This window comes from Hetaerina americana, unplaced genomic scaffold (genome assembly GCF_022747635.1).
Source record: "Hetaerina americana unplaced genomic scaffold, ioHetAmer1.1.p SCAF_2, whole genome shotgun sequence".
NCBI lineage: Eukaryota > Metazoa > Arthropoda > Insecta > Odonata > Calopterygidae > Hetaerina > Hetaerina americana.
The window spans coordinates 10,234,040-10,256,738 of NW_027286763.1; the positions used below are offsets into that span (position 1 = coordinate 10,234,040).

General features: G+C 35.8%; 1 protein-coding gene across 3 annotated transcripts in view; it reads left to right on the top strand.

Moving 5' to 3' along the window:
• Positions 1-1,602: 1,602 nt before the first annotated feature.
• Positions 1,603-22,699, top strand: part of LOC139687509 (phosphatidylinositol 3,4,5-trisphosphate 3-phosphatase and dual-specificity protein phosphatase PTEN-like) — a 37,928-nt gene continuing 16,831 nt past the window's right edge. For all 3 annotated transcript variants that reach the window (XM_071584700.1, XM_071584701.1, XM_071584699.1), the window contains exons 1-9: positions 1,603-2,217; positions 2,481-2,610; positions 2,690-2,864; positions 2,949-3,056; positions 3,138-3,267; positions 3,352-3,515; positions 5,123-5,301; positions 8,696-8,816; positions 9,317-9,524. In XM_071584700.1, coding sequence (XP_071440801.1) covers positions 2,004-2,217; positions 2,481-2,610; positions 2,690-2,864; positions 2,949-3,056; positions 3,138-3,267; positions 3,352-3,515; positions 5,123-5,301; positions 8,696-8,816; positions 9,317-9,524 — 1,429 coding nt within the window. In that variant the 5' untranslated portion in view covers positions 1,603-2,003. The remainder of the gene's footprint in view (positions 2,218-2,480; positions 2,611-2,689; positions 2,865-2,948; positions 3,057-3,137; positions 3,268-3,351; positions 3,516-5,122; positions 5,302-8,695; positions 8,817-9,316; positions 9,525-22,699) is intronic.

Below are 22,699 nucleotides of genomic sequence, written 5' to 3' on the forward strand. Positions count from 1 at the left end.
TCCCAAATCTGTGTCTAACCTTGATATTTCCTAATTAATATATGCTCTCATCCCCATTTATTTTCTTTGAATAAAAATAACTAGTTTGGTGTTAAAGCAATGAATTCATTTGATTACCTCTATCTCTATCTGAAGAACTCTATTGCTTCTTTCTACCATTTTGTTCAATATTATTGCCATCCCTTGCTTGCTCTCCTCCCCTCTGCCTTATATTGCTCCAGGAATTACCACTATCCTTCCAGCTCACATCACACAACCCTTGAATATCTGTTTCCTCCCTCCTCACTCTTACTACTGACTAATTTCCTTGTCCTCAACGTCATCCTAAAATTCTAAGCCCCTATTCTAATTGGCTTGGTCTTCTTCCTGTCTTCCATTCTGCCTATGTCAATTTTGCCCTGCAAAGATTTCATTACATGACCTCTCACACTACCTAGTGTCACTATGTGTAATATCCATCATAACATTTATGTGTCTTGGAATAAATAATTGCGTTGGTTTCTTTATGCCTTCCTCAATAGTGTTTATAATGTGACACCTTCACCCAAATGGGCAACTAATGAACTTATGATCAGAACTATTTTCCATTACAAAAATTACCCAAAACAGATTTGTTTTTTTTCCGCTATTTTGACTTCATGATTGACATTTAGAAACGTCACCCAGATGGATAGGAGCAAATAAAATGCCACCGTTTTCAAACAAGTCCTGAGAAACTGGAAAAAATCATGTGATCAACCATGAATGCAACAATTATTACCCTGACATACATTCAGGGGGATTGATATCCTTAATTCCTGAAACTGCAAAATTATGGGTAGTATTTACGCTAAATTGCGTAGAATTTTAGTGCAACCACTATTTTTTTAAACCATGCCGGCTACATGACAACGAATGATGATAATGGCGTTCTCATAATTTTCTGGTAAGGGGGTTAATTATTAGGTTTTATGGTCTAGTATATCAAATTCCATGATACTCCCATCCTACAAGTGCCACATGCACTCGAGATTGAGAGTCAGTAGACATTTCCACCGTTTAAACCCCGATTTGTTTCTCGTGGCAACCTACTTATGTAAAAAGTAAATATTATGTTTGAGTTTTATCCCATCAATGTGATTATTCAAAATAATATAGTTTTTAACCTCCGCCACAATTTATGCGACGAACACAATTCACTACAATTGTTATGGATTAGGTGGTTGTTATCATAAGTTAAATAGCGAAATATACTATTGATTTTTTTGTATTGCATTTTCATTTACATCGTTATTATCATTCCAATGTCTCGCATTAACTAATACGACGAATGTGGAACTGAAGTATGCTTGGATGACGTGGTGTTTTAGATTGCCTATGACTTAATGAGTATTTTTGAAATATATAGGACTGTAACAAATTCGCATTCATTGAGAGAAATTTTCGATAACCTTAAATATACGTAAAAATGCGTTATTCGTGATGTAGATTCAATTTACCCGCTTTGGAGTAGTTTTCTGCTTTGTAATCGTTGCGTTTGTTATACCCAGAATAAAGCTGCTTAGCAACGGTTGAGCGTTGTAGCCGTAGTTATGCACACGATATAGCATAGAGTGGAACAAACGGAAGAGTCAGAACGTTTTCGTTCGTGAGACGTCATTTCACCTAAAGCCTGTTATCATAGTTGAAGTACGGAGTCTATAGTTTTCCATATTCATCCAGTTTGTTACAAATTTTGGACGGTGTTAAAGCTTATTGATTTATTGCAAAATTGTTGATAGAAACCCAATGGTGCTTGCGAGTGTGCAGACGAAGTAGCATGAACATGACGGATTGATCGTTTGCTGTCCCGGATGGATACAACTGTGCCGGAGCTTTCCCTGCCCTGTTTTTAACAGCTTAATTCCATTTCTTTTTTCACAACTTATATATGAATTCCTTACGGGACAATATGACAAGTTCTAGGGCGTAGGTTGCTGTTAGTGTTATGCTTCTCCTGTCGGAAGTCATGGCTGAGCGGTGAAATGTCGAAGCAAATTTCTGCTTCGGCTACTCCACTCCATGATTCTGTTGAAGAGCAAGAAGAGCCAACTTTTGGTCCATTGTTTCAGGACCAAGATTCGAGTTCTACCAGAATAAATACAATATCAAATATGAAAATGACCAATCCCATCAAGGGACTTGTCAGCAAAAGACGAAAGCGATACACTAAGGATGGATTTAATTTAGATTTAGCATGTATCCTTCATAATTACCTTTTTGTTTCTTATTTTAGTTTATATTGTACTATTGGTTCCTATTTGCTGTTACTCTAACTAACTGTTTTCTTATTTGGCATTTAAGGAATGTAGCTTGTTGAAGTTTTCAGTAAATATACTACAGAGTTAGAGCGTTGAATATATGTCCTACATCATTCCTTCTCTCGTTTCGCTAAATTGCATTATGTGCACTCTGCATATTTGATTTGCTTAAAACTGTCAACGCCTTGATTAATTTCTTAGATATCAGGGACAATGTGATAGCGATGGGATTTCCTGCCGAGAAGTTAGAAGGAGTGTATAGAAATCATATTGATGACGTTGTGAAGTTCCTCGAGTCGAAACATAAAGACCACTATAAAATTTATAATCTGTGAGTGTTTTGAGCCACATGCTTTCGTTTGCTGACACTTGTGTTACATGTAGTGGCAATAAATGTATTTTTTCTTCAGGTGTTCGGAGAGGACGTATGATATTAGTAAGTTTCATAGAAGGGTTTCAACTTATCCTTTTGATGATCACAACCCTCCTAAAATGGACTTGATTAAGTCATTTTGTGTCGATGTGCACGAATGGTTATCTAAAGATAGTAAAAATGTTGCTGCAGTCCATTGTAAAGCGGGAAAGGTAAAATGATATCAGTCTCTCAGTTTGTGAAATTATTCCAATACATTTCAGAGAGTTTCTTTAATGTTATAATTTTATTTCCAGGGTAGAACAGGAGTTATGATCTGTTGTTATATGCTCCATGGAAGACAGTTTTCTACAGCTGAAGAGGCATTGGATTACTATGGACTACAAAGGACTCATGATCGGAAAGTAAGAGTAGTTTCGGGATATTTCAGAATCGAATGTCGTTTACATGCATGTAGCATGCTAAGGAAGTTTTTACCTTTTTAGGGAGTAACCATACCAAGCCAGAGACGCTACGTGAATTACTATGCAACTCTTATTCAGAAAAACTTGACCTATACACCTGTAACTCTTCTGGTTAAGGACATACATCTGGAGCCAATACCAGCGTTTAATGGTGAGCGAGGGAGTAAGTGATTACCTGTTGATTCTTGTGAATTATTGAAGTGGAATAACCTGTTTATATTATCGGTAATTGCAGGTTTACAATTCGTTATTTCTGAATCAAGTGCAAAGGTTTACTCATCTATGGTGCATGATGTGAAGAAGGGTGCTCCGTCCATCCACATCAAAATTGACCATTGTGTTCCTCTATGTGGTGATATCAAGGTGGAATTTTTCAACAAACCAAAAATGAAGAAGAAAGTGAGTAAGTGAACACTTATCAATCTGCATAGTGTTATTCGCGAATGATTTTACTTACCTGAAAAACGCCTTCAATCGGTCTTAGGTTGCATGGTTTTGCATGACTGGGGTATTTTATTTGTGCAATGAGAAATTGAATGGCCACTTTTCCGTAATTATATGTGAAAATCATTCAACCCTCAAGCTAAATGTGGGAAGTGGTTGTATAGTTTTTATATATTAACTCTGAAAAATAAACACACAGGGCGAGAGACAACTTTTGCCTGTGCTGCCTATAATTAAGCATAAATTATGGTATCCAATAGTTGATCAGCTGGATTTTTCTGCCATGGGGCATCACCGTGTTTTAAACTATTGAGCAAGTCTCTTTAATCTGTAGCTGAATGCTGTACTTCCTGGACAACAACGCCAACAGATAGAATGACTGAAGAGGTTTGACCAACTTTTTCATTGAGGCATTCTAAATGATCCTGCTTTCTTTCATGTCAACATCACGGTGTGAATTGGTGACTTTTTTAAATTATTAGTTCAGTCTAAAGGTTGAGAATGAGTAAAGTAGGTTGAAATGAGAAAAAAATGTATTTGGTATAAGAATTTCAGTTATCAAATAAGCCATTTCCTTGGAAAAATAAGAGGTAAGTGCTGCTGTGATAATGACCTCTTGGCTAGCCAATGGCATCAAGGAGATATTTGTAATTTGGCACCCCTATTCTCATGTTGGGTGAAAGAGTTAGATTTTGTGAGGACTAGTTGCTCTTAATATTAAAATATTTCTCAATTTTAGCTGTTTATGATTCAGAAACTATGCCTCAGACCATGGGAGAAAAGTTCAGGGTTTATTTCCTTTCCACTATTATTGAAAACTCTAAAACTGACCTTTTCATTGGGAAGAAATTCCAGCGTGCCCACTGGCAATTGTAACTTTCAGATACTGTGCACAAGTTTTTACTTTAAAGTTTTGCGATATTTTTCGTACTTAACTTTTCTTATTAGAGTTCATTTTTGTGAGCAATATTGTAATTGTCTTGAATGTTATCTAAATTTCTTAACAATATTTCTCATTTACACGTATCAAAAATGGTCATCTATTGGAAAATGTTAATCTCTGTACAATGTTAAATTTGCTTGTGGACTAAAAGAAGGGCTGACTGACTGAATTACTGTTTGTAGCTTATGCATCCAATTTGATCTTGTTGATTAGTCATGTGTATTTTCTGAAGTTATGTCTAATTAAGGAAGTATTCAGCTAATCCTGAAAGTGTGAATTTCACATGCTCCCGAGATAAGTACCAGGTGAGATGTCAATGCTACTCTTGGTTCAAACACTAGTTATTTTTTACGTTTAATGCTTCAGTTATCACAGCAAGTACTGAACAGAAATCTTGGCATTTTTTATCAGCAAGATTGGCAAAATATTTTGAATGTGCTTGTGGAATTTACGGGGGAAGGAAATGGGCTATTGTGCAGAAAATGTGAATTTCACAAAGGGTTAGTTTAAGGTGAGATATATAAACCTTGCCAATGAAAATCAAGTGTTGTTTTAATTACTGTGCTTAGAATGTGTAATTTGAGACTAAAACTGATAGCTCTGTGCACTTTATTTTCAGAAAAAACTCTTCCATTTTTGGTTTAATACTTTCTTTGGAAGGGAAGAGGAGACTCCCTCTGAGCTTGGTGAGAATGGGGGTGACATGCCTGCCTGTAGTCAATCTGTAGATCGTTCAAGCCGAGCCATAAATTGTGATGACCCATATAGAGTGCCTCCATTCAATATGAAACAAACTAGGTATGTTTAGTGTTTTGACTTCCTACATCTATTTGAATACCCTTTAATCAAAGGGTGGGGTTTTGCACTGTAATCATTAAATGTAAATATTTCTGTGTCTGGTTTCTTCATTTCTGGTTGCTTTCTTTTGTATGTTTCATTCTTGTTATTCAATTAAACTTGAACCCAGAATTAAGGTTTTGAGTAAAGTTTTGAACTGAGCAAATAATTGTTGCATTGACAATGATTGAAAAGGCTTTACTCCCCGCTTTAATTCATTTAAAATCGTGAAGTATCTTTGTAGGCTTGAATGTTTTGTTGGAATCTCAAGCCTTTTAGCCTCTAGTATGTGGGTTTGAATATAAGATGTTCATAATTTAATATTCTTATTAATTAAGTCCCCCCGTGGTAGCCTTTCGAATGACATAAAAATGTGTTGCCTGAAGAAATCTTTCTTCAATGACATAAATTACAAAGTTAAAGGCTTCTGTTGAACTTGCAGCAATTTCTGGTGAATTCATACTTAAGAAGTTCATAATCATGCTAGTGATTCATAATTTCATCTGAGACCAACATATCTTGTCTGCACCAGTCTTTAAATGTGGTTCTTTATGAGCTCTCAATTTAAATTGCTGATTTAGGTGATGTCGTGAAATTTAAATCAACGAATGGATTATGACCCCCACTCATTGACTTATCAAATGCTATGATTCTCTGGCTTCTCTGGAAGTACCTCCCTTCTCTTACAAAGATACCAATACACCAAGCTTCTGCTTTTTGTCAATGTGGTTTATGGTTCAGAAATCACTTATTGTTTGATTTCCTCTGTAATCTTTCTCTGTCCTAACATTGTTTCCAAGATTTGGTAATGTTTCAGTCCACATTTCTCTTTGTAATCATTTTGTGAGTAATGTTTTCTCATCACTGTGGGGTAATTTGAAAACAATTTTGAATGATTGCCTCTAAATCCACTATAATTTTCTCTCCCAGCTGCGACATGTTATTATAGTATAGATTATGTCAAGAATATTTAGTAATACTAAAACAGGAAAGGCATTCTAGCACTTTGCTAACCTGATTAACGAATAAATGCCTTAGCGTCCCAAAAAAAATGCAACTTCTAATGTGATGCATCTTGAGGAAATGTGCTATTTCGTGTGAGATAAACCGTGAAAGTTCAGGTTTGCCATGGAATGAATTTCATCCATATCCTTTTTTCTAATCCATTGTAATAAGGCCTGAAGATTGAATTGCAGGATAAAATGCAAGTACTGTGATGGCATGCACATTAATGTCCCTAGCCACCTAAGATGTTGTATCCCTCACGCTTCTCTGTTCGTCAGTGGCTAGTAAGAGAGGGATGATTTTTACTGCCAATTAACTCAAAAAACTTTTTGAAAGCAACGATAGAATTATTGATAGTATTGAAGAGAGTGGTTTTGACAGCTGTGGTTATTCGGTGTGACAATATGGATGGTGACCATATCACAGAATTAGACAAAGAAAATGAAACTGGTGCTACCAGTCAGTGGTGCCCAGAAAAGCAAAGGTAGACAATGCATGGAAGTGGTTTCCAAACAAATATGCTCTCGAAGAAATAATATTTTACACAATGCGTGACATCAGTAGGAGAATAATTAGAATAGTGCTAAAAAATGAAGTAAATTAGGCTGATTTTGCAATTTCTGATAGAAAATATTTCAGATCAAATGTGCTAAGAAGTGATATTACAAAATAGTTGTTCATGACTGATGAAGTTGGTGTATTTTTCATTGTTCATAAATGGCTGAAAAAATAACTGTGTCATAACATACATGACTCTGTTAATAAACATCATGATAACATTTTCTTTTAACAGTTGCAAGTGTTTCATTAATATACAAATTGTATAAACGTTTTATTTGCATATCAAGAACATTTAGCGCATTTAGTATTTTTTTGTCATTTAGTACGTTTTGATGACCCAATTAGGCTCTTACATTAGTGACTCCACAGCTTTTTTTTGTTGTGTCATGGCTTTTCCTAAATAATGTCACTCTAATATATCTGTTGGATATTGACCAACCTGACTGAAAGCTTATCAATGAACCATTTCTAGTACTGCAACCACATCCATCACAAGTTGAACCTTTTTCTTTAGCTTTTAAAGGTATTAGTTAATTTTTGTGGCTTTATAATACTATTGACATAGGTATTTATCAACACTTAGTATTATTTGTTATAAGCTATCATTAATAAGGACTCAGTATGTTTAAAAGTGTTAAAAATGTTTAGTGTTTAAAAGTTGGCTTTAACGGCGTGGACTGTGGCGCTTTGCGCATGAATACTGTACGCCTGTGACATTGTATGCACGGTATTTCATCACAACATCCTGTTCCTTTAAAGCCCCCAAAATTTCAGTGCTAATATTCCATTTACTCCCATTTTATTTACCTGTGTTAGAATATGAGATGTTGCAATTTAGCCATTCCAACCTGTATTGGCAGTGGAAAGAACTAATGTTCAACTTCAGTTCATTATTCTATTTCGAACATATCTAAATTGTTTGGTGATATTTTACTAGTTAATGCGATATCAATATTTCACTACCATAATTTTTTTACAGTGATATCAATTTATTTATAAATTCCAGCTTGGGGTGTACACAATTGTATTATCTTTTTCACTGAAAAGAACCCATCATTCAAATCTTTGGCATCTTGAGTATCGATGGATGCTTTAATGTATTAATTCGTGCTTCACTTTCAATTTCTCAGGGAGAGTAGTTAGGAAGTTGATTAGGGAAAATTCTTGTGCTATATTGATTGGTTGCTGATGTGAAGGTATGCATAATGAAAGGGAACATAAGAATTGTCGGTAATGTTACTTAGCAGCTGTGCAGGTCGCTTCAATGTAATGTTGTGTAGTGGGCAGCACATATGCAGCGTATGTACTCATGTTTTATTTTGCAGTGAGACTTTCTTGAGTGTAGAGATAAGAGTGAAGAGATATCCATATCCCTTTTAACAATTATGTATATTGGTAGACTGTGAGTGTGATGATAGCAAAACTATTTGTCTAACTGTTGTGAATACAGAACTCTATTGTGAGCTCCATCGCAATACCTGCTAAAGCATTCATCCGCACTCACTATATTTCAGGTGTGACTTTGTACAAACTAAGGGCACAAGTGCAATTTGGGGTGATATCAGCTATTGATGGGATTGCTGCAGTTTATGGTTTTGTTTTTGACTTGTTAAAAGTAAATGTTTGTGAGCGTCATTGCTTGTTGAGATTGTTTGCAAAAGTTGTATCTGTTTTTATGAGGATATCATTCAGGAGGTTATCATTTCAATCTGGTGTGTACATTTCTTAGAGGTATATTTCATTAGACTAGCACTTTTTTACTATTGGAGATTAATAATATTTTTTTCAGGACCAGTTCTTTGATGAATCAAAATCCTGATTTGAAGATGTCTGTTCTAAAACTGGAAAAATCGGGCTTAGATATTGCACACAAAGATGAGCAAAACAAAATCTTTAGTCCTGACTTTAAGGTTAGTTGAATACTTTTTAAACTTTGCTCATTTTACTTTTATTAGGATTGAACTAAAAAATTATATGTAAGTAGCTGCAATACCACTGTTACCATATACTCTCAATGTTCATATTGTGAAATGATTCTGTGTTTTACTATTTTCTTTGATCATGATGACCAGTTAAGATTGGCCTGGAATATTTTCCATTACATTTAATGTTAATATAACAGCTATTCATTAATTGTAACTCAAGGCATCAAAAAAGTGCAATTGCAGGTCTTATTGACCCATTGGTCGGTCGGGTTCTATTGTTATCGTAAAAAGGCTCCTGTTTGTTAGAATGATTGGATAATCAAGTAACTGAATTCTAAGTTCTAATATTGTGACAGTAGAAGCGTGAGTGTCCAAATGTTGATAATATAGCTAATATCTAAATTAAATGTTCCTTATCTTTGTCCAGGAAATAGTCAGTGTTGTACTTGCACTATTCGCTCATGTTATATGATGTTCCTCCACAGGTATCGGTTTACTTGCACCGAGTGCCAGTGGGCAGTGGTGGTGGTATAGCTGGGCTTCCTCCTGATCCTCAACACCATACATGGCATGGCGGTCAACCTCCTTCCTTCACTCATAACATAAAACCTATGGCCTTCACTGCCACCTCTTCGGAATCATCTGGTGCTGGCACGAGTGACTCAGAAGCAGAAGAAGAAGGCTGGGATTCAGGTAAGTTTTCTCTCACAAAATTGTCCACAAAATCTTTCTAAATTAGTAAAAATTAATGAATAAGCTTCTAGCATTTAAGTTGTTTTTATTGCAGTAATAATTTTGAGTGTGTGAAATTTTGCACAATGTGGTATTTGCATGAAATGCATTGGAATTGAGTGCATAGTTCAATTAAGCCTGCAAAAGCAAAAGTGCATCCTTTAAGTTTATTCACATAATATTCAGTTGATTTTGTTTGATGTTGATTTCAGTTGATGAATGGTTAAGTTTTGGAATGATTTTGCTTAATGTGTTGCTTACTTCATACAAATAATTACATCAATTGCAAATTCGTGCCCAATTTTTTTGTTGCGTGGTGCATAAGTTGCATTCAATTACAAAATGAAGACTGTTAAAATAAAATATGGATAAACTTGCAGTGCATTTCACATTCTTGTGTGCTAGAAGCTATATATACTGATGACTGGTTTTCTTGGCATCCTGTTTGATCCAAATTGAATTTGGCATTAGGCTCTTAATCTCTTTCAGTATATGGAGTTTTTAGAAAGAGAAAGCTTTTAAGCCAACTATAGTAGGATGTCTTCTGAATTATCCTTCTACCGTGGTAGCTTGTGTAACTTCAGCTAAAGTATATTTTCTTTTGCATTCATCATTCATGCATCAGTTCGAATGTGAATATATAGGAAATCATTCAGTGAGTTAGTATCCTCATTTTTGAATGTCTAGATATTTTATGCACCATAAATGGAGTTAGCTCTATAATCATGCTTAAATTCTAAACATTCATGCATTTAATACAGTGAGACTTGAAAGTATTAAAAAAAGCACGGAGTAAGATGGGTTAACATCTGCTTGAATTGCATCTAAATATACTGAAATTTGGGCCTATGATGTGCTTGGGTCAAAGGTACAATCACCTATAAAGAAAACACGCATTTTCCCTCGCATAGATTGAGTATTCCATGACAACTGAGGACCATAATTAAGTTCAATCTTCACGTCTTAAGACTAGCTTAAAAAGTCACCAATTGCTTTTGAAAGTTGTTTCAGTTCAGGATTGGGTAGATGTGGTTTGTAGTAAATACATTTAACTTTTCATAGAAAACAACTAATGCTACTGCAACTGTAGTCAACTCAAATCTTATGACAGCTCACCGCGGAGAAGTACCTTGGTTATTTAATATGTTCTTAGCCAAAACCGGAGGACAAATTATATTGGTAGGCGTTTTTACTTTTCAACGTAATCTCCCCTTAGCTCAGTACACTTTTCCCAGCGGTTCTCCAAAGTTTTTGAGCAGTCTAAAAAGTAGGATTTCAGAAGTTCCTTAAAATAGGCATCTTGGTTAGTGATGGACTCTTTGTTTGATGTGAATCTTTTTCCACTGAGCCATTTTTTCAAGTTTCAGAATAATAAATGTTTCTTGGGAGATGAATGTGGTGGATGTTTTGATAATGCGAGTTTTTATATAATAATTTTCACTGTCGAAACTGCACAGGTGCATCTAAGCATTGGTTTGATGGAAGATAATGTTTTTCTTTGCCAAATGAAGCTTTTTCATGATTTCTTTGCTCAACTGGTGTAATAATAATGCATAATGTGCTGCAGTAATCATTGCTCTGTTTTTAAGTAATTAGATGATTTTGCTTGCATCCCAAAAAAAACGTGGCCATCTCTAGGTTGGTCAATTTCACCATCTTTGCCTTCTTTGAAGCCAGATTCTTTTAGAAATCCACTGTTTTGACTGTTACTTTGTATCTGGAGTGTATCAATGTTTTGTCCAATGTTATATATCGGTGCAGAAACTTGTCATTATATTGATGGAAGAGCACCAAACCAGCTTCGCAATTGACTACTCAATGGCATTTATTCTTCACTGAGAGCAAACGCGGCACCCACCTTGCTGAGAATATTTCACATCCAATTTTTTGTGCAAAAATGAAAATTCTATATGTACCTTGAGATATGCTGGTGGCCTCAATTTTGATTCATGAATTACTGAAAGCCATACCGTGAACTTTGGTGATCATTTTGAAGGGAGTCACTTCCACTGGATGTGCCGAATGCTGTTCATCATTTGTGGAGAATGTATGGCTATGTATTAACTTATGTATCCAATGATGAACAGTTGCAAACGCAGGAGCAGATGTGCTATGAACTTCATCTAACTCGGCTTTGATTCCTTTTTGGGCAAAGCCTTTAAAATAAGAGTTTTTTATCACCGCTCCATAATTTTTGCCCATTTTTCTAAATAAACAAATGATTATCGCTTCAATCAACTTTAAAAATGAAACCAAGAGATGGTTACAGCTGAAACTTAAACAGTAGTCTGGTGAGATATGAGGCTTACTAAAAGCAAACCTTTCCTGAAATACTATGAGGACCATGTCTTGTATTTTTAAAGGAATTATTGAGCGAGCAACAGTAGCAAGCTGTTTTTGGTTTAATAATGCTATTGAGTCACAGCAAATGTCAAATCATCCTCACCAAATGAAGTCAGTTTTGGGGGTTCTAAATCTGGGACAGTTAATAGTATTAGATTTAAGCATAAATTTGATGAGTGAAGTATGTCACTCTTTCCTCGGAGTGAAGAAGTGAGAGTGATCCAGTAGTAGAAAGCTGGGGTTTGGACATGAAGAACATGGATTCAGCCGGTATTCAGACTTTGGAATTTATCCATATTCCTATGGGGGAATGAAAATGTTTTGTCTCAATTAATCTGGTCTCTGTAGCAGAGTTGTTCCTAACATTGGAAAGCCTACATGTGAAGTAAAATCTCATTTCCTGTCCTCTTTGCATGCTCGGGATACATGGGGGGGGATGGTGATGGTGTGGTGGCTATCGTACTGGCTTCCCACTGAGAGGGTCCAGGCTCAAATCCAGGTGGCAGCAGATATTTTTCAGTGGTATTCTGATCTCTTCTTGAGGTGCTTTGTGGAGGCCCTTAGAGTGATTATGCCGTCTGTCGAATGGGATTTTAAGCTGCAGACCCCTTGGTGCCTTTGGTTAAAAATGGGCTAATGTAGAGGCCAGATTGCTCTCCACCCTTCCCTCTTCCTTTCCCATCCATCCCTAATGGCACCTCCCATAAAAACTACTACTCAGGTTACATGCTGAGATACAAATCATACGTGAATAGATATTTGTCCAGGAATTAGTAAGTACATGTAATTCAAAGACTGTAGAGTACTCTTTATGTTTTTAGAATTTAGCTAACCCTTCATGAAATATATTTCATCAATAGCAACAACTTATCAATCAAAATTACTCATTGGTTGTCCCTGTTTCATATCCCCAAAACTACAATTTTTTTGACCAAAATTCAATCGAATGCTTCATGTTTATTTTTATACAAATCTTATTTCAAAGAATGCAATTCATATTCTTTAAAAAACATGATGTGATTATTCATGTATGTTTGCCACAGATGCTAAAGCGTCCGATTTGAAGCGATAGAAATGGGAATTTTGGAAAATGAAGTAGTCTATCTTCTCATATCCTACAGCTTCAAAAGTCGGATTATACAAGCAAAAAATTTCTATCTAATACTCAACGAACCTTAAATTTTGGTGCTGGATGTCTGAGTGTGTGAATGATATTACGTCCCTTTAGTTTTGTCGCAATAATATAAATCCTTAAAACTCAAGACCTGTACATATTTCCCATTACATGTAAGTTAGTGCCTAAAAATGAGCACTACTCACTCAACATGTGTTGACTTTAATATACTGTCCGTGAAATATTTTATATTTGTTCGTCATTTCTAAGTCCCAAAATGAAAACCTAGCTTGATCACTTTCTTGTGCCTTTTATTGGTTGATTCACTCCATTCTATTGAAAATATTGCACCCATTTTCAATAGAAAACAATTCGCCAGTGTTATATCATAGCATTAATATCATGTCTTTTAATTTTGTTTTTATTTTGCTCAAAGACTGTTATCACCCTTAAGTTGTTCATTCAGTTCATACCTCACCCAATCTAATTTCTAAAGTTTTTGACTCAGTTTTTTAAATATTTATTTTCTTACACCTTTTTGTGACAACATTTAGGAGGAAAGAACTTGTTAAGAAGAAACTAAAAAAGTATGCATGCAAAACATTCACAGCAAACAAGAATGGGATATATGTGATTCAAAATGAAACAAAGATGAGGGAGATTTTGATTTCTCGTGTGCTACACATTTTGAGGCTTACGCTTACCGTGCCAAATGGATGTTGGCGAATATTTTTTCCCTGGATTTTGTGGGAAACATCAAATATGATGTAATGTTACAAAATACTGTATATGCTGCCAGAAACCTTAATTATGTTTTATTCAATGTATGAATTGTATGGTCAGTAAAATATGGCAACAGAAATATGAATTATTCCTGTTTAAATGTGACTTGACTGGCATACTTCTTATAGTTATCACATAACAGGGGAAAGGTTTTTATAAAAATATTTTATCAAATTTAATTTGATAATGTGAAAGTTGAATTCACTCTGGAATGGTATTTTACTGTTGGTTATCAAATGTAAGTGGTCATGACATTCACATAGACATTTCAGTCATTTGCCGCAAAATGACAATTTATTGTAAAATATTATTATTTGCTTTTGTATTAAGTGGATCTATACAATATTAAAAGTTTATTTTTACTCTATGAAGCAATGGTAGTGTATTTTATGAAGGAATCTATGCAGGAAATAATTGATCTGCTTGAGTCCATGTGCATCTATGTCGCAGTGCACCAATTTTTGGCAATATGGGAAAAATTTTAAAAAGCTACATGATGATTCAGCTTCCTTAATTCCCAAAACTTCTGTGATATCTTATTTGTGGTAAATAGCTACCCATTCATTCATACCTCATTGAGTGCTAAGTATGAGTTCCGAAGAGACTGCAATATGTAAATTTGCAGTTAATGAGATAGTGGTAGAATGGAAAAGACACGCACCAAATTCAACACGCACCAAAAATCCATCATTGAAACCAATGTAAACTAACCTTTTTCTTTTTCAAGGCTTTCTAATGTTTTTAGTTTTCAGCTATTTTTTAAGGCATAACATTTGCGAATATCTATGATTGTTCTGCGATAAAAATGTCATGCCATCCTTAAACTCCCGCTGGAAGTACCGTATTTTCTATCAGGGTGATGCTAGTGGGGATTTTGATGTCAAACATACTTCACCCATACATGAAAGCATTTATTTGTTAAACCATTGTTTTGTGCAATTTTGTATAATGAAAGAATTTGAACCTTGTGAATGATATAAATGTTTATGCCAGGAGCTCTTATTGATAGCTTTGACAGGCGTAATAGTAATAATAGGTACATTTTTTATGAATCATCAACAACGTTGAAAAAAAATATGAAAATAATGCCCAACATTGTCGTAATACAGTAAACAATGAATCAATTGCATTATTTTAGGTGCTGCCTTATTTGTAATCATCTGTATCTCTTGGTCTGTCTAGGTTTTGCTTCTTGAAAAAACAATCAGATTGAACTGTGTTTTATTCATTCATCTGGTGGAGTAAATTAAACCTCTCAAACTCATGGTGGCTCACAGTTCTGCTATTCTCAGACTTCATTGTTCATTCTCACAGAATTCATCAAGTCCAGAAGTTGACCTGCAGCCCAATTCTGTTATTAGCAATTTTTGTGCTGGTTCCACCAGTCCTCGAGTGTCTGGACTCCCTGCTGCAACTTGGTTCAAGGAAACTTCCTTCGAGTCTTCATGTGACTACTCATTTTCCTTGCAATCAAGTAGCTCTTCTGATTTTCTTCATCAACTTCTGCCATTCCTACTTCTTTAGCTGAAATGGTGACATATGCCATGCCTAATTTCATTGATAAATCCAGTTAATGTGCAACCCACACTCAATGCCAATCATCATTCAAGCAATCATCCTTGGGAGCCCTTCACACATGCCATACATTGCCAATGTCACATTTTGTGACTTTCGAAATGAAAAGATGGATTCCTTTTTATCACCATCAGCTGAAGCAATGAGTTTACTCATTGAATCAGTCGAAGGATTTTTATTTAAAACAAGCATTTCAGCAAGTTGAAGTGTTTGTTTTCAACATTCAGCCTTGAACATAGCTAGTCCTCAGTATTCCATGGGCTTCGGTAATGACATTGTATTTGAGGGAGAGAAAAATATACTTAGTGAAAGAAGTGTTCAGATGTAAAGTAAACTTTGTGGGCATTCCAAGACATTGCCAAGCAGCAGTTAAGCTTTTGGTTATAATCTTCACTCATTACAATAGGTTAGAACACCGGGGAAAAAGCCATTTGTCATCAGCCATTCAAAAAATTTTCTACTGTTTACCCAGCCTTTTTATTACTCATTTGAATTATTGCAAAATAAGACTTTAAATACCCATTGATTGCTCCTGGAGTGTATGAATGGTAAACCAGGAGTGGTTTCAATCCAAAGTCACCATATACATTTGCTCCTGGCAAAACATGAATCTTTCTTTAGATGCTTTGAATCCAAATGCTTGTGTCTCTTCCCTAAAGAAGAAGGAGCAAGAAGGCCTTCCCTTGGAAAATAGTCCAGTCTCATTGATATTAAAATCAAGTGCAGGAGGGAAGTAGCCACTCTTATTAATTTTGGAATTATCTAATCTAATATTAATCTTGGAATTCATCTGGGAACTTTGTAACAATGTCTTTTATCTGCACTTGCTGGTTCACATATCAAAATAACACTGTAAATATCTGCTTGGCACTTAAAATTCTGTACCCAACTAGAACTGGCATTGGATGATTCAGATAATAAATTTAAAGCTGTGTCAGATGTATGTCATTTGACCATGTCGAGATGATCTTTGAAATAAGTCGAAACTTGAAATATCCTGCCATGCCAAATTAAGCCATTGCAAATTTCAGGAAACTGCGGGAGATGTGGCAACAGTACCTTTTAACGAAGTCATCCACTAAGTGTGCATTACAATACTAGGGATCCAGGTTTGAATCCCAGTCACGGGGAATGAGTTTTACACTCTGAAATAGCTTTATTGTAATGCACACTTAGTGGATGACTCCATTAAAAGTTACTATTGAGGCATCTCCTGCAGTTTCTTGGAATTTGTCAAAGGTTAAAACACCATTGTGTATAAAGTTGAATTTAACCTCTTGGACAGCGGGGCTACACACACAACTATAAATGCCTGTGACATTGTATGTACGGTATTTCATCACCACATCTTGTTCCTTAAATGTCCGAGGTTAAGCTATTGCAGGTGATAAATATTCTCCTTTAACTTCTCATACAGTTGCAGCTTTTCAATCTTGCAGGTTCTATCCCAAAAGTAGTAGGATTTATTCGATTAATAAAACTTTATTGCCACAATTGATGCATTCACTCAAAAGTCTTTGAAGTGACACCCTTGTGCATCAATGCACCACTGCCAGTGTTTTCTCCGTGCTATATACGCCTTTTGGAAGGCAGCGTCCTGAATTCTGCTTAGCTCCCTCATCAGGGCCTGTTGTAATGCTTCCACTAAACCATGGTGACATCCTTGCAGCACGGAATTGAGCCTGGGGAAGAGGAGGAAGTCTGGTGGGGCATTGTCTAAAAAATTTGGATTCTCACTCACATGGTCAAGAAGCTCTCAGCAGATCTGCATGCGAGGTTCCTTTTGTTCGTCCGAGAGCACTCATGGCACCAACCCCGCACACACCTTTCTCATGCCCATGTGTTTGGCCACAAGTCAATGCGTGTGCCCGTTAGGGTTGCCAAGTTCATCAGACACCATGCAAACACCTAATCTGCGATCCCTGTCCAAGCAAAGCCTTCACTCTTGCAAGATTTTCGTCACTTTTTGAGGTCGAAAGGCATCCTGAACATTCAGCCTCTGCGACATCTTCTCTATCCTCCCAAAGCAACTTGTGCAACTCAACTCAAAAACACCTGAACTACCCATGGTGTTATCACCATAAGCTGCCCTGAGCATGTCGTGAGTCTTTCCTGGTTTTGGCCTGTTTGATGCAAAATTTTATGGCATAGCGCTGCTTGAATAGCTGGCTCAAGTCCTACTACTTTGGAGTCGGTCCTTGTACACAGAAGTAGACAAAAGTCTACTACTAATGCCAGACTTCTTTCATCTGCTCTAATGTTTTTTGTTTACATTGTGCTGCATGACTTTCTCAATGTCCGCGGAACAATGGAGTGATACATTTTATAATCAAAGCCATCAACTAATATACTGCATTGCTGGATTTTAACTTTCAACTCAGTGCTGCACATTTCAATGGCAGAGCATCAATGTTTTCCTTTGAATTTGAGTTGCATGCTACACTTGTAATCTACAAGGAGTTAATTTAATTTATTTATATTTAGTTGCAGAGTTCACTGTAAATGCTAGACTTGGCAACCTCTCAGCCTACCAAGTTCACTACAGTTGCTATTGTGAGATTTTGCCGAGTCATCAACTCAATGTTCATGTTACTTCTCTCTGTTAATTCAGTTGTATTGAGTAGAAATTTCAGCAATAATTTTTAAACATAGAAAAGCATTCAAATAACAAAAATTAGCTGTTTCCTATCTCTTCTTTTTTGTTAAAGTTGTGGGCTTTTAGATGCTTCCACAGTTCTTAAAAAATAATTCTCTTCTTTCGGTCGTACCTATTCATGACACAATCAAGGTCTGGCAATCAGTGGAGTTGGATGATATGCTGAATTTTCCCAATCGCCAGAGCCAATCAGGAGAATTAACAATAGAAATTTGGTGTAGAGATTTACTTCTCCTGCTTCAGTCACAGAAAGGAGAGGTATTTTTCCTGCTTGTTGATTTCTCTCCATAACTAATTATAATCTAAATCATCTTGAAAACATGGAAAATATATCACACTTAATATTAGTATTGATTCCATTTTTGTCCAGTGTAAGCATTAGTCACCAGCTTACATAAAATTCTGACATTGAATTAATCCGGAGGGGGCAAATCATTTAATGATTTTTAATTAAAACCATTCCAGAGTAACTTTCTGGTCCCTACTTTTCTCCTCTTTGTCCTCCCAAATTGCTCCTTAGCAGGCTAATTAGTGCAAGTGATAGAATGTTGCTTTCCATCCCAATGCAACTGGAAATCTATATATTTATATAGGTGAAGAATTTTTTTCTGAATATTGGTTGATATTTTTACAGAAAGTGCTACTTGACGGAAACATTTAGCTATTCAGTCAATATTATCCTTGCTGCTGTTGTTATTAAAAGCTATGTTGTACTTGAAACACTAACAGTCCATGCGTTATGAGACTGTGAACCATATTACATGATAATATACTGTAGTATAAGCCTTTTCCACAATTAATAACGTAAATCAAATAAATTTAATGCTAGATGGATATGTAACTAAAATATTACATGACAGCCATGTTTTGATGCAGTCATTTTTGGGAACCATATCTCCACTTCTGATACAGAGTTGCAGAGCTACTCTTTTGGTTTTAAAGTCCGGAAAATATTGGTCTTTAACTACTCTGATGTGGAAATGTTTCTGTTACGTAGTATGAGATGTAGTGTGGTATAAAGTAATGTAAATTCAGGGTGTTAAGGTTTCCGTTCTAAATATTGGTCATGGAAATTCAAATAAGACTAATGTTTTGAAATAACATCAAGGTGACTTTTAATCATTGGCCATATTGAGCAATATTGATGATCTAATTACCGTCAGTACCATGATCTCATCTCTATGGGAATTGAGTTTAAAAATCAAGCTATTATATATTTTGTCAGATGGCATAAACCTAACAAAAAGTAGTAATTATTGTAAACCCTATGAGAAAGTCAAATGGAAATGGACTTGAAAATCTTAGTGCCACGCCGACTGAATTAGGTATGAAGCGTACTGAAGAAGAGACGGAAGGGCGGAGAGATAGGAAGGGAAAGATGAAAAAAAATGAAAGAGAAATCCTTTGACAAATTCCAAAGAAAACTGCGGGAGATGCCGCAACAGTAACTTTAAACGGAGTCATCCGCTAATGTGCATTTCAATGCAACAATTTCAGAGTGTAAAAATCATTTGCCTTGACTGGGATTCGAACCCAGATCCCTCAATATCCGGTCGAGTGCTTTAGCCACTTAAGCTACCGAGGCGTCCTCTTAAACTCTGAAATTTTGGGGCTTTTAAAGGAACAAGATGTTGTGACGAAATACCGTACATACAATGTCACAGGCATTCGTAGTCGTGCGCGAGGCGCCACCGTCCACGAGGTTAAAGCCAACTTTAAACACTTATGGTGTTTTCACTTTGACAAATTCCAAAGAAACTGCGGGAGATGCCGCAACAGTAACTTTAAACGGAGTCATCCGCTAATGTGCATTTCAATGCAACAATTTCAGAGTGTAAAAATCATTCGCTGCAGTTTTCTTTGGAATTTGTCAAAGTGTTAACACCATAAGTGTTTAAAGTTGGCTTTAACCTCGTTGACTGTGGCGCCTCGCGCACGAATACGAATGCCTGTGACATTGTATGTACGGCATTTCGTCACAACATCTAGTTCCTTTAAAAGTCCCAAAATTTCAGAGTTTAAGAGAACGCCTCGGTAGCTTAAGTGGCTAAAGCACTTGACCAGATATTGAGGGATCTGGGTTCGTATCCCAGTCAAGGCGAATGATTTTTACACTCTGAAATTGTTGCATTGAAAAGAGAAATCCTAATGATTTAAAAATCCACATTCAAATGGGGAAGGGTATAGAATGGTCCAGAAATGGTTAAAGATAAGGATAACTCATGGATGTCAATTTAGAAGAAGGAGGGGCCCAAGGGTTTAGTAATTTCTTGAAATTTGTAGATAGAGATCATGTGCTTGCCAATGCTTCATCTGAGTGCCATTGTATGCATAGAGTGTGCTAGATGTGAACTGTAGAGAACATGAAGTAAATTTGGAGTTGATTTAGGCATTAGAGGTGGTACAAAGAAATTACGAGGCATGGTTATTTGCTCGTTGGCTCGAGTGGTCTTGTGTTTCTACTTCATTCATTTTTTCTTGTGCTTAATTGCCATTAGCCTTGGAAGCACCCATTATACTGTTTACTTTTTGCTTATGGAGGTGTTTCCATGCTTTCCACTGGTGAAATTGACTGCCACTTTAGTTGAAAATAATTTAGTGTTTTAACATTTCTCGAGACTCATTGACTGCGCACACAGTAGGAACAGAAACCCTCTTGTTTTCGATATTAAGTAAAGTTCGGTATGTTTTCAGGGAAGTAAGTGATGATGCAGCGGAGGGAGTTGATAGAAACTTAAGTAATCAAAATGAACTGGTTATACTGGTCTCAGCTCTATTGTGACTATCAGCGTATGATATAATTTAAAGGTTTTTGCAGTGATAAGTGTGGAAGGCTTTTGATTGCATCATTGTAATGGTCAAATCTAATGATTTTCATTGTAAATGGTGCAGATGAAATATTCTAATTAATTTGGCCATAATGTTCCATATATAACATATATTTAGCCCTCAAAGATTATTTTCATATATGCAGATAAAAAATATGTAATGTTTTTTCTATGAATAATAATAATATATTTTAAAGTTTATTTTTATCCAGATATTTGTTGTTTTAATGTACCTCGCTTTTAAATTTTTATGAAAAATTTAATTAATAATCATATGATCTTTAATATGAAACATTTCAATTTGATCCTGTTTAGCTAGAATTAACACCTGTGATTCTTCAAATAATCCTCTTATACAGTCATGAGATTGCATACAGGTTATGTCATGCATGTGTGAAATGAAATTCCAAGACTTAAACCTGTGGCCCATCAATGCTCTCCAACTTTAGCTAACCCATTGAAATACAGTCATAACTTTAATTTTTGTAGTTTCCATAGTTGTTTTATGTATGCTTCAACATTCTTTGGTTCACCAAGATTTCTACCTTAACTATTCCAACATGACTTTTTATGAAGGATTCGGTTTTGCTGGCAACATGCCAAAGGACTCTCCCATCATTCCCAGAGCATGGATATTTGGATTGATTGAGCAAGCATTATCAAAATACATTTGGAGCTTTAATGGTAAATGCTCAAAACTTGGTGGAATCTTACTCTTGAAGAGTACCATCATCATCATCTTCTAAAGATGGAGCCTTTTCCTCGCAGCCATTGACCTCTCTCCATCACTGTTCTTTTCAGTGCATTGTGCGTTGGTACTCTCATGGTTCTTTTTATATCATCTTTCAATTTATTTCTTGGTCTTCCTTTTTTTCCTATTTCTCTCCCCTCCATTACATTTTCCAGGAACTTGTTATGTCTGCGAACATGTCCAACAAATTTGCTTCTCCTTTTCTCCATTTCTCTTTCTTTAATTCCTTTCCTCTTCAATTTCTCTCTATATTTCTGTGTTGCTTTTCTTGTCTCTTCATCTTGTTCTTGTTATTCTTCTCCAAATGCACATTCCGATTGCTTCCAACGGAGTCTTTTCCCTCTTTCCCAATGTCCAAGTTGCGCATCCATATAATTATGTACTTCAAATTAACAATTCTGCAAAGGCTTTTCGGATTTCCAAATTCATATGTTTGTTTCCTAAAAGATTCTTTTTATCGTCGTATGCCTTCTTCGCCGAGGGTATTCTCATTGTCACTGCAAAGGTGCATCCGTTGTCTCTTGTAATTACAATCCCAAGGTAGTAGAACTCTTCTGCTTGGTTCATCATTGATTCCCCTAGCATTAAATTGACGAGAGGTTATTTTCAGTTTCCATTTTTTCAAAGCTGTGGACAGAGTTTTAAGCATTCTATCCATATCTTTGGCTGATTCTGCCTGGGTGGCAATATCATCTTGCATACCCAATGTAGTGTGCCTTTCTTCCATTGATCTTTATACCATTTGTTTCTTTTGTGATTTTGCATAAAAATTCCAAAGCTTCAATTAAATTAAATGGGATATTAGGGGGTTCAGAAGACAGTCAGTTAAATCGATCAAGTGGAATTGTGATTCTTTTTTTCGTAATAGGCAACTCCATTCGAAAATTAGTTTTTCACAGTTCTTTCATGGAATGGCTTCCCTCTTCAAAATATTACAAATGTATCAGATAGAACAGTTTGCTCTTCATTTGAATTTTTTAAGTGCTTTTTTGGAAAAAGTACGTAACAGTAAAGCCTGCTTGAACTTTCAAGGTGATGCTGCAATCTTGGTCGTCGGTGTTCTTCTAAAGAGTAATGGTTATCAAG